General features: G+C 40.1%; 1 protein-coding gene across 2 annotated transcripts; it reads left to right on the top strand.

Annotated features, from left to right (window-relative positions):
- The first annotated feature begins 530 nt into the window (after window positions 1–530).
- LOC149984362 (gasdermin-E-like) lies at window positions 531–21,737 on the top strand. 2 transcript variants are annotated; one of them, XM_090220913.1, is made up of 10 exons: window positions 531–773; window positions 1,389–1,644; window positions 9,340–9,544; window positions 15,603–15,777; window positions 15,892–16,012; window positions 16,919–17,044; window positions 20,275–20,402; window positions 20,627–20,798; window positions 20,906–20,979; window positions 21,074–21,737. In XM_090220913.1, exons 2-10 carry the CDS (start codon window positions 1,413–1,415, stop codon window positions 21,305–21,307), a joined length of 1,467 nt encoding a protein of 488 aa, XP_090077039.1. In that variant the 5' UTR covers window positions 531–773; window positions 1,389–1,412; the 3' UTR covers window positions 21,308–21,737. The 2 variants fall into 2 exon arrangements, with proteins under 2 accessions (XP_090077039.1, XP_090077043.1); XM_090220917.1 differs by having other exon boundaries at window positions 552–1,083.
- The last annotated feature ends 264 nt before the right edge of the window (window positions 21,738–22,001 follow it).

Here is a 22,001-nt window from a genome sequence, read left to right as displayed (position 1 = left end):
TTCTTTTTAATAATGATTCTATACTCAAAGATAACATCCCCAATGCTGAATATGTGGAGTCAGTATGATGGTCCATTCCTGTGATGTCTGATTCACAGTGTTTGAACAACATAGACATTTTGTCATCAGAAACCCTATACTACAGTATGTTATTACTGCAAGGCTCCTGGGATTTGTTCAAACTGAAACTAACACTTGACCTTGAGATCTGTTTTTGCACTTTGGAACTGATAAGTGTCTGTTGGTGTTGGACTCTCCTACGGTACAGTGGTGAAGTATATGGATGTGACTTTCTGACCCTGTAGTAACAGTTAGGCCCCGTACACACTCAGGTTGGACAACTGATTTACCACACGTTGGACACAAAGGTTGTGAATGATACTTTATAAAATTAAACAATGATTTAACTAGGCAAGTCAGTTAAGACTTTTTTATTTACAATGACGGCCTCCCCCAGCATCCCCTACCCCAGCATCCCCTACCCCAGCATCCCCTATCCCAGCATCCCCTACCCCAGAATCCCCTTCCCCGGCCTCCCCTAGATAATAAACAGGAAGTAGCAGCAGTGTAAAAACAAAGCTGTGCTTCGGTAGCCTGAAGTGAAAGTGAAAGTGGATGAGTTACTGAGTTATTACATGTAAGACCAGGAGCATTATTCTCTGGTAACTCTAATAACCCTGAGTCTGTGTAGGAAATAGAGGCGTTGTTGGACACTGGAGCAGACACTCTACTTGGAATTTCCAGCGACGCACATTGTTCATACGGACATCCAGGTACTTGTAGGAACTAACGTCTGCTTGGTTGATGGATGCTATGAGGATGACAACACATCAAACCAGAATATACTTCCCAGTAATGTGGCATGTAGCTCTAACTGCTTCTAGAGAAGTTATTTTCTCATGAAATAAAACAGAAGTGAAGAGCAGGAATGTAAGAGTGGAACAGGACAGTTTCCCAGTAAAAGAGACTCCTCCTACTAGTATGTAATGAACTCTTAGCTAATGCATTTCAGACATATTCTTATCTCATTCATAACATATCTCTAAGTCATAAGGACCCAGAGGAAGAAGCAGTGGGAACCAGGTATTGAAGCAGTGTTGCGATCAGAATAAAATACAGCATGCTTTCGATTGTCTTGAATGACCAACAATTTTGACTGAAATTATTTCCTGTCTGTATTCCTGTCTTGTCAAAAGCAATGCTACTCTGTTCTGATCCACTCTTTTCCCAGGGAAATTGAACCTTGTGTTTGTATTATTGAGTGTCTTGCCAACTGTGAAATGTATTTAGAAGGCTCTTCTGAAGCTGTTGTATTGAGTGTTCATGTGTTCATCCTAGTTTTGTTTCTTAGACATCTTTGTCATTTGTGTCTTTGTCATCTGCTGCAGCCAGAAACACGATCCATCACCATCATGATTTCCAAGGCCGTGAAATCCATGTTGAAGGAAGTAGATTCTAACGGTAGCCTGATTCCTGTGTCCAGTCTGAACGACAGCTCTGGTAAACTGAATCTCCTCTCACTCATTGTGAAGACCAGGCCCAGATGTGGATGCTTCTGGCAGGAACCCAAATACCAGTCCAGAGGCTTTTCCCTGAGTGATGTGCTGAAACCCGGAGAACATGAAGACAAACCTTTAAACCCAGGTAAACACCAGAACATTGGACTAGCGTTGGACTATTAACCGAAAGGTTGCAAGATCGAATCCCCGAGCTGACAAGTTAAAAATCTGTCGTTCTGCCGGCCGAACAAGGCAGTTAACCCACTGTTCCTAGGCCTTCATTGAAAATAAGAATTTGTTCTTAACTGACTTGCCTAGTTAAATAAAAGTCAAAATAAAACAAATAAAAACTAGCCCCTCTGGCAGGGTTGCCAGGTCAAAAAAAAAAATCCCAAGCGTTGACTACGCAAAACCCACCCAAAAAGGCCTGAAAACTAGTCCAACCTTTATTTCCATCAGCAATAAACATTTTTTCCATTAACGTTATCGAACCAAATAGAAGGAATATTTACGAAACTTGTAATGACGTTAGAAGCAAAATTCGGTTTTCATCCAAATAATATTTATTGCAAACTATAACATGATAAAATATAGGAATTTGAATATGTCGCAAGAGAAAATATAATTTGCCCTTATTAAACTCACCAGATAATTTTCCATCAATGGATGTCGATATTAAACTCAAAGACAGACCATATAAACAATACACGGCAGTACAATAATGACAAGATAAACAATAAACTCTTATAAGACAGGGATCCTATCAATAAGCCCCGAGGTGATGTGGTATATGGCCAATATACCACGGCTAAGGGCTGTTCTTAAACGCACAATGAAACGCCAAGTGCCTGGATACAGCCTTTGGCTGTGGGATATTGGCCATTTTTTACATGTGTTTTACCTTTATTTAACTAGGCAAGTCAGTTAAGAACAAATTCTTATTTTCAATGACGGCCTAGGAACAGTGGGTTAACTGTCTGTTCAGGGGCAGAACGACAGATTTGTACCTTGTCGGTTCGGGGATTTGAACTTGCAACCTTCCAGTTACTAGTCCAACGCTTTAACCAATAGGCTACCCTGCCGCCCCTATATAAACTAGTTACCAGTTTAAACTGGTTATTATAAACTGGTTACCAACGTAATTAGAAGAGTAAAAATAAATGTTTTGTCATACCCATGGTACGCGGTCTGATATAGCATGGCTGTCAGCCAATCAGCATTCAGGGCTCGAACCCGGTTTATAATTGTAAATAAATCCATTTAGCGCATGTACATAATTATAGATATTTTAAACCCAGGTAAACACCAGAGCAGCCCCTCAGGCAGGGTGCTTGTGTTAACCAATAGCCTGCTGGAATAGGCTACTGGGGATGAGGTCATCATTTCAATCACTGAATTAAAAATGAATAATATGTAATGAACTGACTATGCTTGTCAACAACAGCCAGTGTTTGTTTACCTGTAGCCTAATCTGACTGACTCTTACTGTCAATCTAATGCATTCTAACAATTGATGACAATTGCAATAGAGCTTTGATAACTTACAATTTAATAAACCTAACATGGCCATTAATAACTGCATAATAACACAAGGTTTCAACAACATTAAACTGAAGTTACAGGCTATTTATTAAATCCGTGTTCCAGCTCCAAGTAGGCTAAACAAGTAGCACAAATTGATTTGCATCGACTCCAGCAACTCCATTTCAACATATTTATTTTGTCAAATGATATTCTACAGTAGCCAGCAATGGCATATCAATTAACAGGCTAATAGGTCGACGGATGCAAACGTGTCATTCTTCACATTTGTCTGTTTCATTGAGGACTTTTCCCAATCACAGAATCAGCCAGGGAGTTCCAGAACTTCCATTTAGGATTTCCACCTGCACATCCTCGGAAACCGTAGAACTGAGCATGTGTAAAACCCAGTCCACATTAGAAGGGAGTTTAAACCACCTCCACGTGAATTATTCTAATGCGCCCAAAGTGGTTATCCTGTGTTTTGTCACTGTTATTTCTTGATGCGCATCAGTTGTAGCGTGTTAACATGTTTTATTGTAAAATGGTTGGAAAAAATAGGTGACTCCATAATGGCATTCTAAATAGCCTACCTACAACTGGTAAAAAGTTGTCATAAAGTGCGTGTGTGCTGCTTTGTCTCCTCTCACTCATGTGACTCAGCCAATAATGGACTAAGCTGCCTGCAGCAGTTATCTCTCAACCACCCTAATCGAGTGTCTCAACATACACACCCTTCCAGCACTCCCTAACTCACTCACTCAGCAACAGCCTGCCTCACTGCCTGAGTCAGTTGCAGCAGGTCACAGTGAAATATATGTATATATGTATATAATGTGTATATATATATATATAATGTATATAATGTGTATATATATAATATATATATATATATATAATGTATATAATGTATGTGTATATATATATATATATATATATATAGTCGTGGCTAAAAGTTTTGAGAATGACACAAATATACATTTTCACAAAGTCTGCTGCCTCAGTTTGTATGATGGCAATATGCATATACAGAATGTTACGAAGAGTGATCAGATGAATTGCAATTAATTGCAAAGTCCCTCTGCCATGCAAATGAACTGAATCCCAAGAAAACATTTCCACTGCATTTCAGCCCTGCCACAAAGGGACCAGCTAACATCATGTCAGTGATTCTCTCGTTAACATAGGTGTGAGAGGACAAGGCTGGAGATCACTCTGTCATGCTGATTGAGTTCGAATAACAGACTAGAAGCTTCAAAAGGAGGGTGGTGCTTGGAATCATTGTTCTTCCTCTGTCAATCATGGTTACCTGCAAGGAAACATGTGCCGTCAGCAAAGAAGCCACTTCTCTCCAGGAAAAACATAAAGGACAGACTGATATTCTGCAAAAGGTACAGGGATTGGACTGCTGAGGACTGGGGTAAAGTCATTTCTCTGATGAATCCTCTTTCCGATTGTTTGGGGCATCCGAAAAAACGCTACAAAAACCCCAAGACAAAACACACCACATAAATAACCCATGTCACATCCTGGCCTGACCAAAATAATAAAGAAAACACACAATATTAAGATCACGGCGTGACAATATCTGACATTTAATCCTAATAAAAATTCCCCTACTTTGGTGATTTAGGATCACCAATTTATTTTAAGTGAAATGTCAGAATAATAGTAGAGAGAATGATTTATTTCAGCTTTTATTTCTTTCATCACATTCCCAGTGGGTCAGAAGTTTACATATACACTCAATTCGTATTTGGTAACATTGTCTTTAAATTGTTTAACTTGGGTCAAACGTTTCGGGGTAGCCTTCCACAAGCCTCCAAACAATAAATTGGGTGAATTTTGGCCCATTCCTCCTGACAGAGCTGGTGTAACTGAGTCAGGTTTGTAGGCCTCCTTGCTCACACACACAAATGTTCTATAGGATTGAGGTCAGGGCTTTGTGATGGCCATTCCAATACCTTGACTTTATTGTCCTTAAGTCATTTTGCCACAACTTTAGAAGTATGCTTGGGGTCATTGTCCATTTGGAAGACCCATTTGCGACCAAGCTTTAACTTCCTGACTGATGTCTTGAGATGTTGCTTCAATATATCCACATAATTTTATTTCCTTCCACATAATGTTATGTCCTATTCCAGTACTTCCTCAAATATCATTATTATTGATAACCCACATCATCAAAATAATTCACACTTGTCTTCCTATTTCCACATAATCTGCCATGGTTTACCACCCCAACTGGGCACACAACTAACCTTCCATTCACACACACTTTTATGGCAAATACAACTCACCCCGTTATAGCTATGCAGGGAACCAACCCCGCCGGGATTTACCCCCTAGAACTCACCCTTCGTAGGTTCCAGCCTGTGCGGGCTTACCTTAAGGGACTTACCCTATATTTATAGTAATCACAGGTATTAACCCACTGGGATTTACTATTGACTTTATAGTAATAGCAGGAACCAACCCACTAGGGAGTTACCCTCTAGGACTTACCCTACAGGTACCATAAAGCTACGACCGGTTGTTACACAATGGGCTTATATAATTAAACTCAGGCTCTCCAGGTCCGTATCCCATAATTAGTTCAGCGAACGATTCTCATTTCCCCAAGATGTCAAAATGAGTGGAAACAGATATAGGAACTAGCCCACCTTGTTTGTTGCCAGCTCTGCTCCACTGATGTGGACTCTTTGGTTTGATGACAAATCATGGTGAACTCTGCTCGCAGCGCCATCTGTTAGGTTCTAATTTTTCAGAGTAAATAACCAACGGACACTAGAGAAGCTTTAATCAAGTTTAATTCTGCCCAAAGGTTCTGTACAGTTGTAATTCAGACAGAAAAACATTTCTCACCATCACAGTTATATTCATCCCACTTAAGACACTCCTTCTCTCCAATCCTTACATCTTATGGTTCTACAGGAAACGGGTAATAGGATATCAAACCCTTATTACTCCCTTAAGGTGACCTGTCCTCACCTCCTGACCTCAACCTCTCCTTCACATAATCCACAGATGTCCATCTGTCTTTCCTGTATCAACACGGTGCTCTCGTTCCGTCCCCCAACACATTCCAACGCCATCTGGCTTTCTCTAGAAAACCATTAACTTCTGACATCAAACCCAGTCGTCTCTTTCACTCCTCATATTCTATGCTTCTTCTCTAACATTTATTTAATATCTCAATATCTCACACCACTAACACCGTAACATGTAACATATGTAATTGCAGGGTACAGTGAAAATCAGGTTGTTGTTATAAGGAAGCATGTGTTAGGAAGTCCTCTGCTGGTGACTTCACCATCTCACACCACTCTCAAGCAGCTCGCCCCACTACGTCTCTCCCACACCCGAATCCGGGAGTCAAGGGGTGATGATCTCCAGCTCTCTCTGGAACTTTCCTTAACCTGTCATGATTGGTTGATAAGATCACAGCTTGAGACTTTGATACTGTGTATAGTCTCTTTGTAACAATATGCCATGACAATTTGATGGCCTAATATTGTAATAAAGTTTCTGTTTATTAGTATTTAAGACCTACATTTAATGACAGGTATTTTTATAAACAGTCTGTTTTCTAGATGAACACAAAGTTAAAATGTCATAGGCCTATGCATGGCCATTATCTCTCGTCATAATACATACAGTACCTTCTGAAAGAGGTCATGCCACCTTTTCTTCCTCGGAGCTGACATGTTGCCGCATCGACAGGCCAAACCCCTGAGGTGGCAAATGTCTGCAAGCAGGACATCCACTCCCTTATGGGGCTGTAACCAACAGGATGAATGTATCACACTACCACAAGAACAATTAGCAATACAATGGAAACCTAATGTGAACTAGGCTAAATGTCACGCCCTGACCTTAGAGAGACGCTTTATTTCTCTATTTGGTCAGGTCAGGGTGTTATTTTGGGTGGGCGTTCTATGTTGTCTATTTCTTTGTTTTGGCCGAGTATGGTTCCCAATCAGAGGCAGCTGTCTATCGTTGTCTCTGATTGGGAATCATACTTAGGCAGCCTTTTTCCCACCTGTGTTTTGTGGGTATTTATGTTCTGTTTAGTCTCTGTTACCTGACAGAACTGTTCGCTTTCGTTTTGTTACTTCGTTCGAGTGTTTTTTGATAATAAAATAAATCATGAACACTTTTCACTCTGAGCTTTGGTCCACTCCTTCCGACGACAGGCTCTCGTTCCGTCCCCCAACACAACGCCATCTGGCTTTCTCTAGAAAACCATTAACTTCTGACATAAAACCCAGTCATCTCTTTCACTCCTCATATTCTATGACATTTAGCCTACAAGAGTACATGGTGTTAATGGGACATTAGTCGGTATTCAAGCAGGTATGCTAATGAAGCATCATGGCAAATGAGTTAACTTTGGCTATATCATGCTGATATTAATCATGCTGATATATCACCTGACTGATTTTAATTCCCAAACAAATGGGCTAGTCAGCTGCACAACTGAATGCATTCAAGTGAAATGTGTCTGAATGAGAGAGGTGTGGGGGGCTGCCTTAATCAACATCATTGGGACATGGGGAGCAGTTGTTGGGGATTAATTGCCATGCTCAAGACCAGAACGACAGATTTTTCATCTTGTCGGCTCTGGGATTTGAACCAGCAACCTTTCTGATACAGACCCAACACTTTTAACCGCTATGCTACCTGCCGCCCCTCATAGATATACAGTGGGGCAAAAAAGCATTTAGTCAGCCACCAATTGTGCAAGTTCTCCCACTTAAAAAGATGAGAGAGGCCTGTAATTTTCATCATAGGTACACTTCAACTATGACAGACAAAATTAGAAAAAAAATATCCAGAAAATCACATTGTAGGATTTTTTATGAATTTATTTGCAAATTATGGTGGAAAATAAGTATTTGGTCACCTACAAACAAGCAAGATTTCTGGCTCTCACAGACCTGTAATTTCTTCTTTAAGAGGCTCCTCTGTCCTCCACTCGTTACTTGTATTAATGGCACCTGTTTGAACTTGTTATCAGTATAAAAGACACCTGTCCACAACCTCAAACAGTCACACTCCAAACTCCACTATGGCCAAGACCAAAGAGCTGTCAAAGGACACCAGAAACAAAATTGTAGACCTGCACCAGGCTGGGAAGACTGAATCTGCAATAGGTAAGCAGCTTGGTTTGAAGAAATCAACTGTGGGATCAATTATTAGGAAATGAAAGACATACAATACCACTGATAATCTCCCTCGATCTGGGGCTCCACGCAAGATCTCACCCAGTGGGGTCAAAATGATCACAAGAACGGTGAACAAAAATCCCAGAACCACACGGGGGGACCTAGTGAATGACCTGCAGAGAGCTGGGATCAAAGTAACAAAGCCTACCATCAGCAAGGGCATTGAAGATGAAACGTGGCTGGGTCTTTCAGAATGACAATGATCCCAAACACACTGCCCGGGCAACGAAGGAGTGGCTTCGTAAGAAGCATTTCAAGGTCCTGGAGTGGCCTAGCCAGTCTCCAGATCTCAACCCCATAGAACATCTTTGGAGGGAGTTGAAAGTCCGTGTTGCCAAGCAACAGCCCCAAAACATCACTGCTCTAGAGGAGATCTGCATGGAGGAATGGGCCAAAATACCAGCGACAGTGTGTGAAAACCTTGTGAAGGCTTACAGAAAACGTTTGACCTCTGTCATTGCCAAAAAAGGGTATATAACAAAGTATTGAGATAAACTTTTGTTATTGACCAAATACTTATTTTCCACCATAATATGCAAATAAATTCATTAAAAATCCTACAATGTGATTTTCTGGATTTTTTTTCTCATTTTGTCTGTCATAGTTGAAGTGTACCTATGATGAAAATTACAGGCCTCTCTCATCTTTTTAAGTGGGAGAACTTGCACAATTGGTGGCTGACTAAATACTTTTTTGCCCCACTGTATAAGTAATGTGAGCTATGGCTATATACATGATTGGCTTTAGAAACGTAGACATGGAGATGGTGGGTGATTGGACATGGTTGACAGACTAACGTGAGTAAAACAGCGCCACAGCGCCGTGCTCTTCCAACTGAGCTACGCAGGACCAAGTCAATGTTTTTACACTTGGAACCGACAGGTTGCTCAACCTTATTCATGGTTTCTGTGTGTGTGAAGGTGGTGGAATTATGAGGGAATTAAATCAAGGTCAGAATACGTGTAGAGAGAAAAGTGCATAGAAGTGAAATAAATGAAATGTTTGTGCGCATAACTCGGGTCTGAATTCCCCCTTTATGAAAAAATGATGAAAATGATCATGTTGAATTCTAATGTTGAATGTTCCCTCAGATGTGAAGGAGTCTGACTTCGTGGACCACAGTGGGACATTTGCTGACAAGAAAGAAATTAACTCAGAAGGAAATGTGGACGGATTGGCGGCTGATTTAAAACTTAACTTGGGCTTAAAATGCTTCAACGAACAAGAGTCGTCCTTTGGCAGACTGAAGAAAGAGGAGGTGGAAGTGAAGGAGTTGGTTAACTACTCGAAAGACAAGTGAGTTGCCCTATACTGTACATACACTGTGAGTGTACAAAACATTAAGAAAACCTGCTCTTTCCATGACAGACTGACCAGGTGAATCTGGGTTGCAATTAGTAACAAATCGTATTTCATAACATATCATATGAAGTGAATGATGGACATCCACAAATGAATACATACGAAACGTAACATATTACACTAAATGGAGAAAGACAGATTTACGTTCACTTCAATCCCTGAGTCCAGGTTGGTATGTTAACTACAATCATACGGTTCACCTGCCCAAGGAGTCCAGGTTGGTATGTTAACTACAATCATACGGTTCACCTGCCCAAGGAGTCCAGGTTGGTATGTTAACTACAATCATACGGTTCACCTGCCCAAGGAGTCCAGGTTGGTATGTTAACTACAATCATACGGTTCACCTGCCCAAGGAGTCCAGGTTGGTATGTTAACTACAATCATATGGTTCACCTGCCCAAGGAGTCCAGGTTGGTATGTTAACTACAATCATACGGTTCACCTGCCCAAGGAGTCCAGGTTGGTATGTTAACTACAATCATACGGTTCACCTGCCCAAGGAGTCCAGGTTGGTATGTTAACTACAATCATACGGTTCACCTGCCCAAGGAGTCCAGGTTGGTATGTTAACTACAATCATATGGTTCACCTGCCCAAGGAGTCCAGGTTGGTATGTTAACTACAATCATACGGTTCACCTGCCCAAGGAGTCCAGGTTGGTATGTTAACTACAATCATACGGTTCACCTGCCCAAGGAGTCCAGGTTGGTATGTTAACTACAATCATATGGTTCACCTGCCCAAGGAGTCCAGGTTGGTATGTTAACTACAATCATACGGTTCACCTGCCCAAGGAGTCCAGGTTGGTATGTTAACTACAATCATACGGTTCACCTGCCCAAGGAGTCCAGGTTGGTATGTTAACTACAATCATACGGTTCACCTGCCCAAGGAGTCCAGGTTGGTATGTTAACTACAATCATACGGTTCACCTGCCCAAGGAGTCCAGGTTGGTATGTTAACTACAATCATACGGTTCACCTGCCCAAGGAGTCCAGGTTGGTATGTTAACTACAATCATACGGTTCACCTGCCCAAGGAGTCCAGGTTGGTATGTTAACTACAATCATATGGTTCACCTGCCCAAGGAGTCCAGGTTGGTATGTTAACTACAATCATACGGTTCACCTGCACAAGGAGTCCAGGTTGGTATGTTAACTACAATCATACGGTTCACCTGCCCAAGGAGTCCAGGTTGGTATGTTAACTACAATCATACGGTTCACCTGCCCAAGGAGTCCAGGTTGGTATGTTAACTACAATCATACGGTTCACCTGCCCAAGGAGTCCAGGTTGGTATGTTAACTACAATCATACGGTTCACCTGCCCAAGGAGTCCAGGTTGGTATGTTAACTACAATCATACGGTTCACCTGCCCAAGGAGTCCAGGTTGGTATGTTAACTACAATCATACGGTTCACCTGCCCAAGGAGTCCAGGTTGGTATGTTAACTACAATCATATGGTTCACCTGCCCAAGGAGTCCAGGTTGGTATGTTAACTACAATCATACGGTTCACCTGCCCAAGGAGTCCAGGTTGGTATGTTAACTACAATCATATGGTTCACCTGCCCAAGGAGTCCAGGTTGGTATGTTAACTACAATCATACGGTTCACCTGCCCAAGGAGTCCAGGTTGGTATGTTAACTACAATCATACGGTTCACCTGCCCAAGGAGTCCAGGTTGGTATGTTAACTACAATCATACGGTTCACCTGCCCAAGGAGTCCAGGTTGGTATGTTAACTACAATCATACGGTTCACCTGCCCAAGGAGTCCAGGTTGGTATGTTAACTACAATCATATGGTTCACCTGCCCAAGGAGTCCAGGTTGGTATGTTAACTACAATCATACGGTTCACCTGCCCAAGGAGTCCAGGTTGGTATGTTAACTACAATCATACGGTTCACCTGCCCAAGGAGTCCAGGTTGGTATGTTAACTACAATCATACGGTTCACCTGCCCAAGGAGTCCAGGTTGGTATGTTAACTACAATCATACGGTTCACCTGCCCAAGGAGTCCAGGTTGGTATGTTAACTACAATCATATGGTTCACCTGCCCAAGGAGTCCAGGTTGGTATGTTAACTACAATCATACGGTTCACCTGCCCAAGGAGTCCAGGTTGGTATGTTAACTACAATCATACGGTTCACCTGCCCAAGGAGTCCAGGTTGGTATGTTAACTACAATCATACGGTTCACCTGCCCAAGGAGTCCATATTTAGACCCAAGACCAGGGGGCAAAATGGGTTGCAATGCGGTCATGCTGGCATCTAATCTGACATCATGGTCAGGTTGTATACTGGTTGTAAAAAGGGCGTTTTCTGGTTGAAGTTCTGTCAGATGACAAAGAAGTGGAACTGTACTGATTTAGCAACTTCCTCACACTTAGAATACAGCTTAGAATCCTCACTGCTATCACAATCAGCATAACACTGAAGAATCCCAGGGTCTAGATTCAATCTGGACCATGGAAGGTCATTTACACTTGAGACGACATGTACAGTATGCAGCGTTTATGTCCAAATCTAAAAGTCATTAACCTTTTAAAAAATAGTTTACTAAAGAGATATGATTAAGTATTTTGCTCACAATGTAATTTCCCTTCATTTAAATTGAGTAACAGCAAATACACTTTTTATTTAGACACACACCAAATGATCAATAAAATACTCAAATGTCTGACATACTGTACTTAAAGGTTGTGATTAGCTAGTATAACAGTTTGCCACTTGAGAGAATGCTTAATGTCCTTTTACATTTTTTTAATGAGTGATTTATAAGGTGGCAACACTAATGACATAAAGCTTAAGGACACATATTATATTTGTTAAATTTTATTTTATTTTAATAGCCTTCTTTGTTTTTATTGATCTATACAATATATGAAATACTTTTACTTCTATCATTCAAAATAATAGATAGATGTCTCCAAATCCCCGAAACATGTCCCTACAACTCTACACATCACTACTGGGACAAACCAATTTGCTTTCCTTAAGTTCTTTAAACAATAAAAACATAAAAATTATGTTTTGCATTATATAGGACTTGTTTTCACATTGATAAACAGTTCAATATCAACTAAAACTATCTGTACTCAAACCAGATCACGGAAATTCAGTTCAATATCAACTAAAACTATCTGTACTCAACCAGATCACGGAAATTCAATTCAATATCAACTAAAACTATCTGTACTCAAACCAGATCACGGAAATTCAATTCAATATCAACTAAAACTATCTGTACTCAATCCAGATCACGGAAATTCAATTCAATATCAACTAAAACTATCTGTACTCAATCCAGATCACGGAAATTCAGTTCAATATCAACTAAAACTATCTGTACTCAACCAGATCACGGAAATTCAATTCAATATCAACTAAAACTATCTGTACTCAAACCAGATCACGGAAATTCAATTCATTATCAACTAAAACTATCTGTACTCAACCAGATCACGGAAATTCAATTCAATATCAACTAAAACTATCTGTACTCAATCCAGATCACGGAAATTCAGTTCAATATCAACTAAAACTATCTGTACTCATCCAGATCACGGAAATTCAATTCAATATCAACTAAAACTATCTGTACTCAACCCAGATCACGGAAATTCAGTTCAATATCAACTAAAACTATTTGTCATTTTAGGGCTGTACTCAATCCAGATCACGGAAATTCAATTCAACATCAACTAAAACTATCTGTACTCAATCCAGATCACGGAAATTCAGTTCAATATCAACTAAAACTAGCTGTACTCAATCCAGATCACGGAAATTCAATTCAATATCAACTAAAACTATCTGTACTCAATCCAGATCACGGAAATTCAGTTCAATATCAACTAAAACTATCTGTACTCAATCCAGATCACGGAAATTCAGTTCAATATCAACTAAAACTATCTGTACTCAATCCAGATCACGGAAATTCAGTTCAATATCAACTAGAACTATCTGTACTCAATCCAGATCACGGAAATTCAGTTCAATATCAACTAAAACTATCTGTACTCAATCCAGATCACGGAAATTCAATTCAATATCAACTAAAACTATTTGTCATTTTAGGGCTGTACTCAAGCCAGATCACGGAAATTCAGTTCAATATCAACTAAAACTATCTGTACTCATCCAGATCACGGAAATTCAGTTCAATATCAACTAAAACTATCTGTACTCAATCCAGATCACGGAAATTCAGTTCAATATCAACTAAAACTATCTGTACTCAACCCAGATCACGGAAATTCAGTTCAATATCAACTAAAACTATCTGTACTCAACCAGATCACGGAAATTCAATTCAATATCAACTAAAACTATCTGTACTCAATCCAGATCACGGAAATTCAGTTCAATATCAACTAAAACTATCTGTACTCATCCAGATCACGGAAATTCAATTCAATATCAACTAAAACTATCTGTACTCAACCCAGATCACGGAAATTCAGTTCAATATCAACTAAAACTATTTGTCATTTTAGGGCTGTACTCAATCCAGATCACGGAAATTCAATTCAACATCAACTAAAACTATCTGTACTCAATCCAGATCACGGAAATTCAGTTCAATATCAACTAAAACTAGCTGTACTCATCCAGATCACGGAAATTCAATTCAATATCAACTAAAACTATCTGTACTCAATCCAGATCACGGAAATTCAGTTCAATATCAACTAAAACTATCTGTACTCAATCCAGATCACGGAAATTCAGTTCAATATCAACTAAAACTATCTGTACTCAATCCAGATCACGGAAATTCAGTTCAATATCAACTAGAACTATCTGTACTCAATCCAGATCACGGAAATTCAGTTCAATATCAACTAAAACTATCTGTACTCAATCCAGATCACGGAAATTCAATTCAATATCAACTAAAACTATTTGTCATTTTAGGGCTGTACTCAAGCCAGATCACGGAAATTCAGTTCAATATCAACTAAAACTATCTGTACTCATCCAGATCACGGAAATTCAGTTCAATATCAACTAAAACTATCTGTACTCAATCCAGATCACGGAAATTCAGTTCAATATCAACTAAAACTATCTGTACTCAACCCAGATCACGGAAATTCAGTTCAATATCAACTAAAACTATCTGTACTCAACCCAGATCACGGAAATTCAGTTCAATATCAACTAAAACTATCTGTACTCCATCCAGATCACGGAAATTCAGTTCAATATCAACTAAAACTATCTGTACTCATCCAGATCACGGAAATTCAATTCAATATCAACTAAAACTATCTGTACTCAATCCAGATCACGGAAATTCAATTCAATATCAACTAAAACTATCTGTACTCAACCCAGATCACGGAAATTCAATTCAATATCAACTAAAACTATCTGTACTCATCCAGATCACGGAAATTCAATTCAATATCAACTAAAACTATCTGTACTCAAATCCAGATCACGGAAATTCAATTCAATATCAACTAAAACTATTTGTCATTTTAGGGCTGTACTCAATCCAGATCACGGAAATTCAATTCAATATCAACTAAAACTATCTGTACTCAACCCAGATCACGGAAATTCAATTCAATATCGACTAAAACTATTTGTAATTTTAGGGCTGTACTCAATCCGGATCACGGAAATTCAATTCAATATCAACTAAAACTATCTGTACTCAATCCGGATCACGGAAATTCAGCTTTGCAGTGTGATTGAAATGCATGATTATTTCCCTGGTAAACGCTGCATATGTCGGCTCAAACGAAAACGACTTTTACATTTATTTTGCGTAATCCGTAACGCTTCAGTGTTACAGATTGAAAAGAGCCTTGAAAGGGTTTTTCATGGTTGCAAAGGCGAGGGATGTAAAATACATTGCAGTTCAAGAATAACCCTCTAGTAAGAAGCATAACTAGTACCTTGAAATAATATTTCCTTGCCCACTCTATATTTTGTATAACATCATTTATTTGGGTCTCTCCTGCAGACGTCTGGACATGACCCACCCTGTGATCAAGCAGACCCGGGAGAAGCCCAGGGCAATATTAGGGGTGTTGACGGAGAGGATTATGACATCACAACCTTGCCCGGTCACAAACAAAGCCCGGAAGCGTGGCAATGCAGGAGCCAACATGAGCGCCTGCGTGGCCCTGAACGTGAAGGTAGTAGGAAGGATTACTAGGCGTTCTACTGAAGTCAATTATGTTTTTATCATATTTTCATGAGTGGAAAACGGGCACCAAACGTCTCTGACTGATTTGACATTTCCTCCACAGGCCTCTATGAAGCAGAGCGGCAGTACTCAGACAGAGAGTGATGTGTCGCTGAAGATTCCTGAATATACTGTCGTGGCCTTCAGTCTGATTGAACTCAAGGTCAAACGCAATGGAAAGTTTGGTGAGGAAGTGTATGGTTTATCAATGTCCCAGGTATAGCTGCATGGTAAAGTACACAGCCAGCGTCTATGTTCCTCAATGTATTTAATATATCCACTGTATTTAGTATAGCCACTTTATTTAGTATAGCCACTGTATTTAGTATATCCCACTGTATTTAGTATAGCCACTGTATTAAGTATAGCCACTGTATTTAGTATATCCACTGTATTTAGTATAGCCACTGTATTTAGTATAGCCACTGTATTTAGTATATCCACTGTATTTAGTATAGCCACTGTATTTAGTATATCCACTGTATTTAGTATAGCCACTGTATTTAGTATAGCCACTGTATTTAGTATATCCCACTGTATTTAGTATAGCCACTGTATTAAGTATAGCCACTGTATTTAGTATATCCACTGTATTTAGTATAGCCACTGTATTTAGTATAGCCACTGTATTTAGTATATCCACTGTATTTAGTATAGCCACTGTATTTAGTATATCCACTGTATTTAGTATAGCCACTGTATTTAGTATATCCACTGTATTTAGTATAGCCACTGTATTTAGTATAGCCACTGTATTTAGTATATCCACTGTATTTAGTATAGCCACTGTATTTCGTATAGCCACTGTATTTAGTATATCCACTGTATTTAGTATAGCCACTGTATTTAGTATAGCCACTGTATTTAGTATAGCCACTGTGTTTAGTATGGCCACTGTATTTAGTATAGCCACTGTATTTAGTATAGCCACTGTATTTAGTATAGCCACTGTATTTAGTATAGCCACTGTATTTAGTATAGCCACTGTATTTAGTATAGCCACTGTATTTAGTACAGCCACTGTATTTAGTACAGCCACTGTTTCTGCCTGTGTGTGACTGGTTATGACTGTTTTCTGCTCTTGTCCACAGAGCTGTGCCTCTTCTCCAACAATGGGGGCTTTGAAAAGGTTAGGTCAAATTACGAGATTGAAGAGGACGGATTTATGGACCTGGTAGGCGACTTTGATGCCAACAGTCCCCTAAATCTGAACAAAGGTAATAATGCCAGTGGAGGGTAATGTCTCCTGTTTAGTGGTCAACATGTAGTCTACTGTATGGAACATCTGGTCAACATGTAGTCTACTGAATAGAACATCTGGTCAACATGTAATGTAGTCTACTGAATGGAATGTCTGGTCAACATGTAATGTAGTCTACTGAATGGAATGTCTGGTCAACATGTAATGTAGTCTACTGAATGGAACGTCTGGTCAACATGTAATGTAGTCTACTGAATGGAACGTCTGGTCAACATGTAGTCTACTGAATGGAATGTCTGGTCAACATGTAATGTAGTCTACTGAATGGAACGTCTGGTCAACATGTAATGTAGTCTACTGAATGGAACGTCTGGTCAACATGTAATGTAGTCTACTGAATGGAACGTCTGGTCAACATGTAGTCTACTGAATGGAACATCTGGTCAACATGTAGTCTACTGAATGGAATGTAGTCTACTGAATGGAACGTCTGGTCAACATGTAGTCTACTGAATGGAACGTCTGGTCAACATGTAATGTAGTCTACTGAATGGAACATCTGGTAAACATGTAGTCTACTGAATGGAACGTCTGGTCAACATGTAATGTAGTCTACTGAATGGAATGTCTGGTCAACATGTAATGTAGTCTACTGAATGGAACGTCTGGTCAACATGTAATGTAGTCTACTGAATGGAACGTCTGGTCAACATGTAATGTAGTCTACTGAATGGAACATCTGGTCAACATGTAGTCTACTGAATGGAACGTCTGGTCAACATGTAGTCTACTGAATGGAAGGTTTGGTCAACATGTAGTCTACTGAATGGAACGTCTGGTCAACATGTAATGAAGTCTACTGAATGGAACGTCTGGTCAACATGTAGTCTACTGAATGGAACGTCTGGTCAACATGTAATGTAGTCTACTGAATGGAATGTCTGGTCAACATGTAGTCTACTGAATGGAACGTCTGGTCAACATGTAATGTAGTCTACTGAATGGAACGTCCGGTCAACATGTAGTCTACTGAATGGAACGTCCGGTCAACATGTAATGTAGTCTACTGAATGGAACGTCCGGTCAACATGTAGTCTACTGAATGGAACGTCCGGTCAACATGTAATGTAGTCTACTGAATGGAACGTCTGGTCAACATGTAATGTACTGAATGGAACGTCTGGTCAACATGTAATGTAGTCTACTGAATGGAACGTCCGGTCAACATGTAATGTAGTCTACTGAATGGAACATCTGGTCAACATGTAATGTAGTCTACTGAATGGAACATCCGGTCAACATGTAATGTAGTCTACTGAATGGAACGTCTGGTCAACATGTAATGTAGTCTACTGAATGGAACGTCTGGTCAACATGTAATGTAGTCTACTGAATGGAACGTCTGGTCAACATGTAATGTAGTCTACTGAATGGAATGTCTGGTCAACATTTAATGTAGTCTACCGAATGGAATGTCTGGTAAACATGTAGTCTACTGAATGGAACATCTGGTCAACATGTAGTCTACTGAATGGAACGTCTGGTCAACATGTAGTCTACTGAATGGAACATCTGGTCAACATGTAATGTAGTCTACTGAATGGAACGTCTGGTCAACATGTAATGTAGTCTACTGAATAGAACGTCTGGTCAACATGTAATGTAGTCTACTGAATGGAACGTCTGGTCAACATGTAATGTAGTCTACTGAATGGAACGTCTTGTCAACATGTAGTCTACTGAATGGAACGTCTGGTCAACATGTAATGTAGTCTACTGAATGGAATGTCTGGTCAACATGTAATGTAGTCTACTGAATGGAACGTCTGGTCAACATGTAATGTAGTCTACTGAATGGAACGTCTGGTCAACATGTAATGTAGTCTACTGAATGGAACATCTGGTCAACATGTAGTCTACTGAATGGAACGTCTGGTCAACATGTAGTCTACTGAATGGAAGGTTTGGTCAACATGTAGTCTACTGAATGGAACGTCTGGTCAACATGTAATGAAGTCTACTGAATGGAACGTCTGGTCAACATGTAGTCTACTGAATGGAACGTCTGGTCAACATGTAATGTAGTCTACTGAATGGAATGTCTGGTCAACATGTAGTCTACTGAATGGAACGTCTGGTCAACATGTAATGTAGTCTACTGAATGGAACGTCCGGTCAACATGTAGTCTACTGAATGGAACGTCCGGTCAACATGTAATGTAGTCTACTGAATGGAACGTCCGGTCAACATGTAGTCTACTGAATGGAACGTCCGGTCAACATGTAATGTAGTCTACTGAATGGAACGTCTGGTCAACATGTAATGTACTGAATGGAACGTCTGGTCAACATGTAATGTAGTCTACTGAATGGAACGTCCGGTCAACATGTAATGTAGTCTACTGAATGGAACATCTGGTCAACATGTAATGTAGTCTACTGAATGGAACATCCGGTCAACATGTAATGTAGTCTACTGAATGGAACGTCTGGTCAACATGTAATGTAGTCTACTGAATGGAACGTCTGGTCAACATGTAATGTAGTCTACTGAATGGAACGTCTGGTCAACATGTAATGTAGTCTACTGAATGGAATGTCTGGTCAACATTTAATGTAGTCTACCGAATGGAATGTCTGGTAAACATGTAGTCTACTGAATGGAACATCTGGTCAACATGTAGTCTACTGAATGGAACGTCTGGTCAACATGTAGTCTACTGAATGGAACATCTGGTCAACATGTAATGTAGTCTACTGAATGGAACGTCTGGTCAACATGTAATGTAGTCTACTGAATAGAACGTCTGGTCAACATGTAATGTAGTCTACTGAATGGAACGTCTGGTCAACATGTAATGTAGTCTACTGAATGGAACGTCTTGTCAACATGTAGTCTACTGAATGGAACGTCTGGTCAACATGTAATGTAGTCTACTGAATGGAACGTCTGGTCAACATGTAATGTAGTCTACTGAATGGAACGTCTGGTCAACATGTAATGTAGTCTACTGAATGGAACGTCTGGTCAACATGTAATGTAGTCTACTGAATAGAATGTCTGGTCAACATGTAGTCTACTGAATGGAAAGTCTGGTCAACATGTAGTCTACTGAATAGAATGTTCAATATTTAAGTTGTTCTTTTTGATTAGTTATGAAGTTAACACACTTTTGGTATATAAAAAACCCGTTGATCAATATTTTACAAAGTAACACGTTCTGTCTGTTGTTTGTGTATTGACAGAACTGGAGAAACTGAGTAGTCATTTCCAGCTGCTGTCAGTCCTGGCAGCAGACACACGTTCCTCTCTGCTCCAGCTCCTCAAGGCAACCATGGAGGACAGAGAGGCAGTCAGTGTGCTGGAGAGTGTGGTGAGTGAGGCGTACAGAAACAGGGCCCAAACACACACACACACACACACACACACACACACACACACACACACACACACACACACACACACACACACACACACACACACACACACACACACACACACACACACACACACACACACACACACACACACACACACACACACACACACACACCTACCTAATAGCAGGGATGAATATCTCACTCTCTCTCATCACAGCTGGATCAGATGTGTGATGGTGAGACTCCTGACCTGGGTGATCTGGAAGAGTCTGAGAGGGAAACAGTCCAGGCCATACTGGATCTTGTAGACCAATGTGTTGGGAAGGATGAGGACGAGATCAGATCCTCACTTCTCAGTGCCGTCCACCTCATTGTCAGTGCCATGGACGGTGAGATAGAGAGCAGTTTTCACAGGATTCTCCAGTTATTATTTGATCAGTTCCTGGGAAACTAGGTTCACTACTGTGGTTTTATGTGTGTATATTTATATCTTCAGGAATGACAGATGAAGGTCTCTCTGTGTTGGGATCCTGCTGCAGTCCTCCAGTCTTACTGGCCCTGCAGATCCTGGTGAGTTCACACCTGCTTGATTGAGCCTCTAGTCCTATATGGCCTTTTAGATAAGAGTGCATGTAAGCTTTTTCCTGTGCTGCTTGTCCTCCAGGTGCAGCATGTGGCAGCAGGGAGTGGGGAGACCCTCTCTCTGAGAGATGCAGGTCTGGCTGTTCTGACTGAGGAGGAGCTGTATCAGAGGACAGAGAGTCTCTTTGGTCACTCTGAAGTTACACTGAAGAGAGAGGAGGACACACTGATGACAGAGATGAAGGACCAGCCTGGATACCTTCCTCTTGTCATGAGTATCGCTGTGAATGGCCTGGCCTCTTTAGGAAAGATTTAGCTGAATAGAAACATTCCTTGTGCTACAAAGTGGATATATAAACTGCACCGCCAGGGATGAATTTCAGAAATGTCACATTTTATAACGTATTGTTCACGATTGCAAAGAGACTTAGAGCAGGAGTAAAAAGTATAAACAACAAGATAATACACGTGAAGAAAAATGTATAAAACAATATGTGGTATAGCTGGTATATTAGCGTCCATGTGTTCCTAATGTTATGGTTTCAGATGGTGTTACAGGAATTACATTCCTCTGTTTTAATAACCAATTCAAATGAATCACTCTGTCAATTCATTGGAGGTTTTAAGACTCTTATTGGTTTAAAAATGGACAGAGACCAGCCTTTGAAATCAACCAGCTGCGTTTATTCTCGTGAGTACTGCTCCTTACACATTTTACCACAGGTTATAAACTGAAAATGACGTCAGCGTTTTCTAAATGTTCCGTCTCTTCTTGACACTGGTAGAAAGGCTCTATAGTTCTCAAGCCTTCCCACCTCGCCTAGAGCCTGTGTAGATAAGCATTCTAGCCAGTCTGGCGATATAGTTCATTAATTTCTACCAAGGAACAGACAGTCATTGTTCTAATTCTTGATTATATTTACACACATTATATTCAGTACTAGGATTAAAAAGAAAATTCATACATATACAGTAACATAATAGTATTCTGATTAGTACATATACAGTAA

The sequence above is a fragment of the Oncorhynchus mykiss genome, chromosome 3, assembly GCF_057628025.1.
Source record: "Oncorhynchus mykiss isolate SJ-2025 chromosome 3, ASM5762802v1, whole genome shotgun sequence".
Lineage (NCBI taxonomy): Eukaryota > Metazoa > Chordata > Actinopteri > Salmoniformes > Salmonidae > Oncorhynchus > Oncorhynchus mykiss.
Note: the sequence above shows the minus strand (reverse complement) of the source record. Positions and strands in the feature narration are given on the sequence as shown.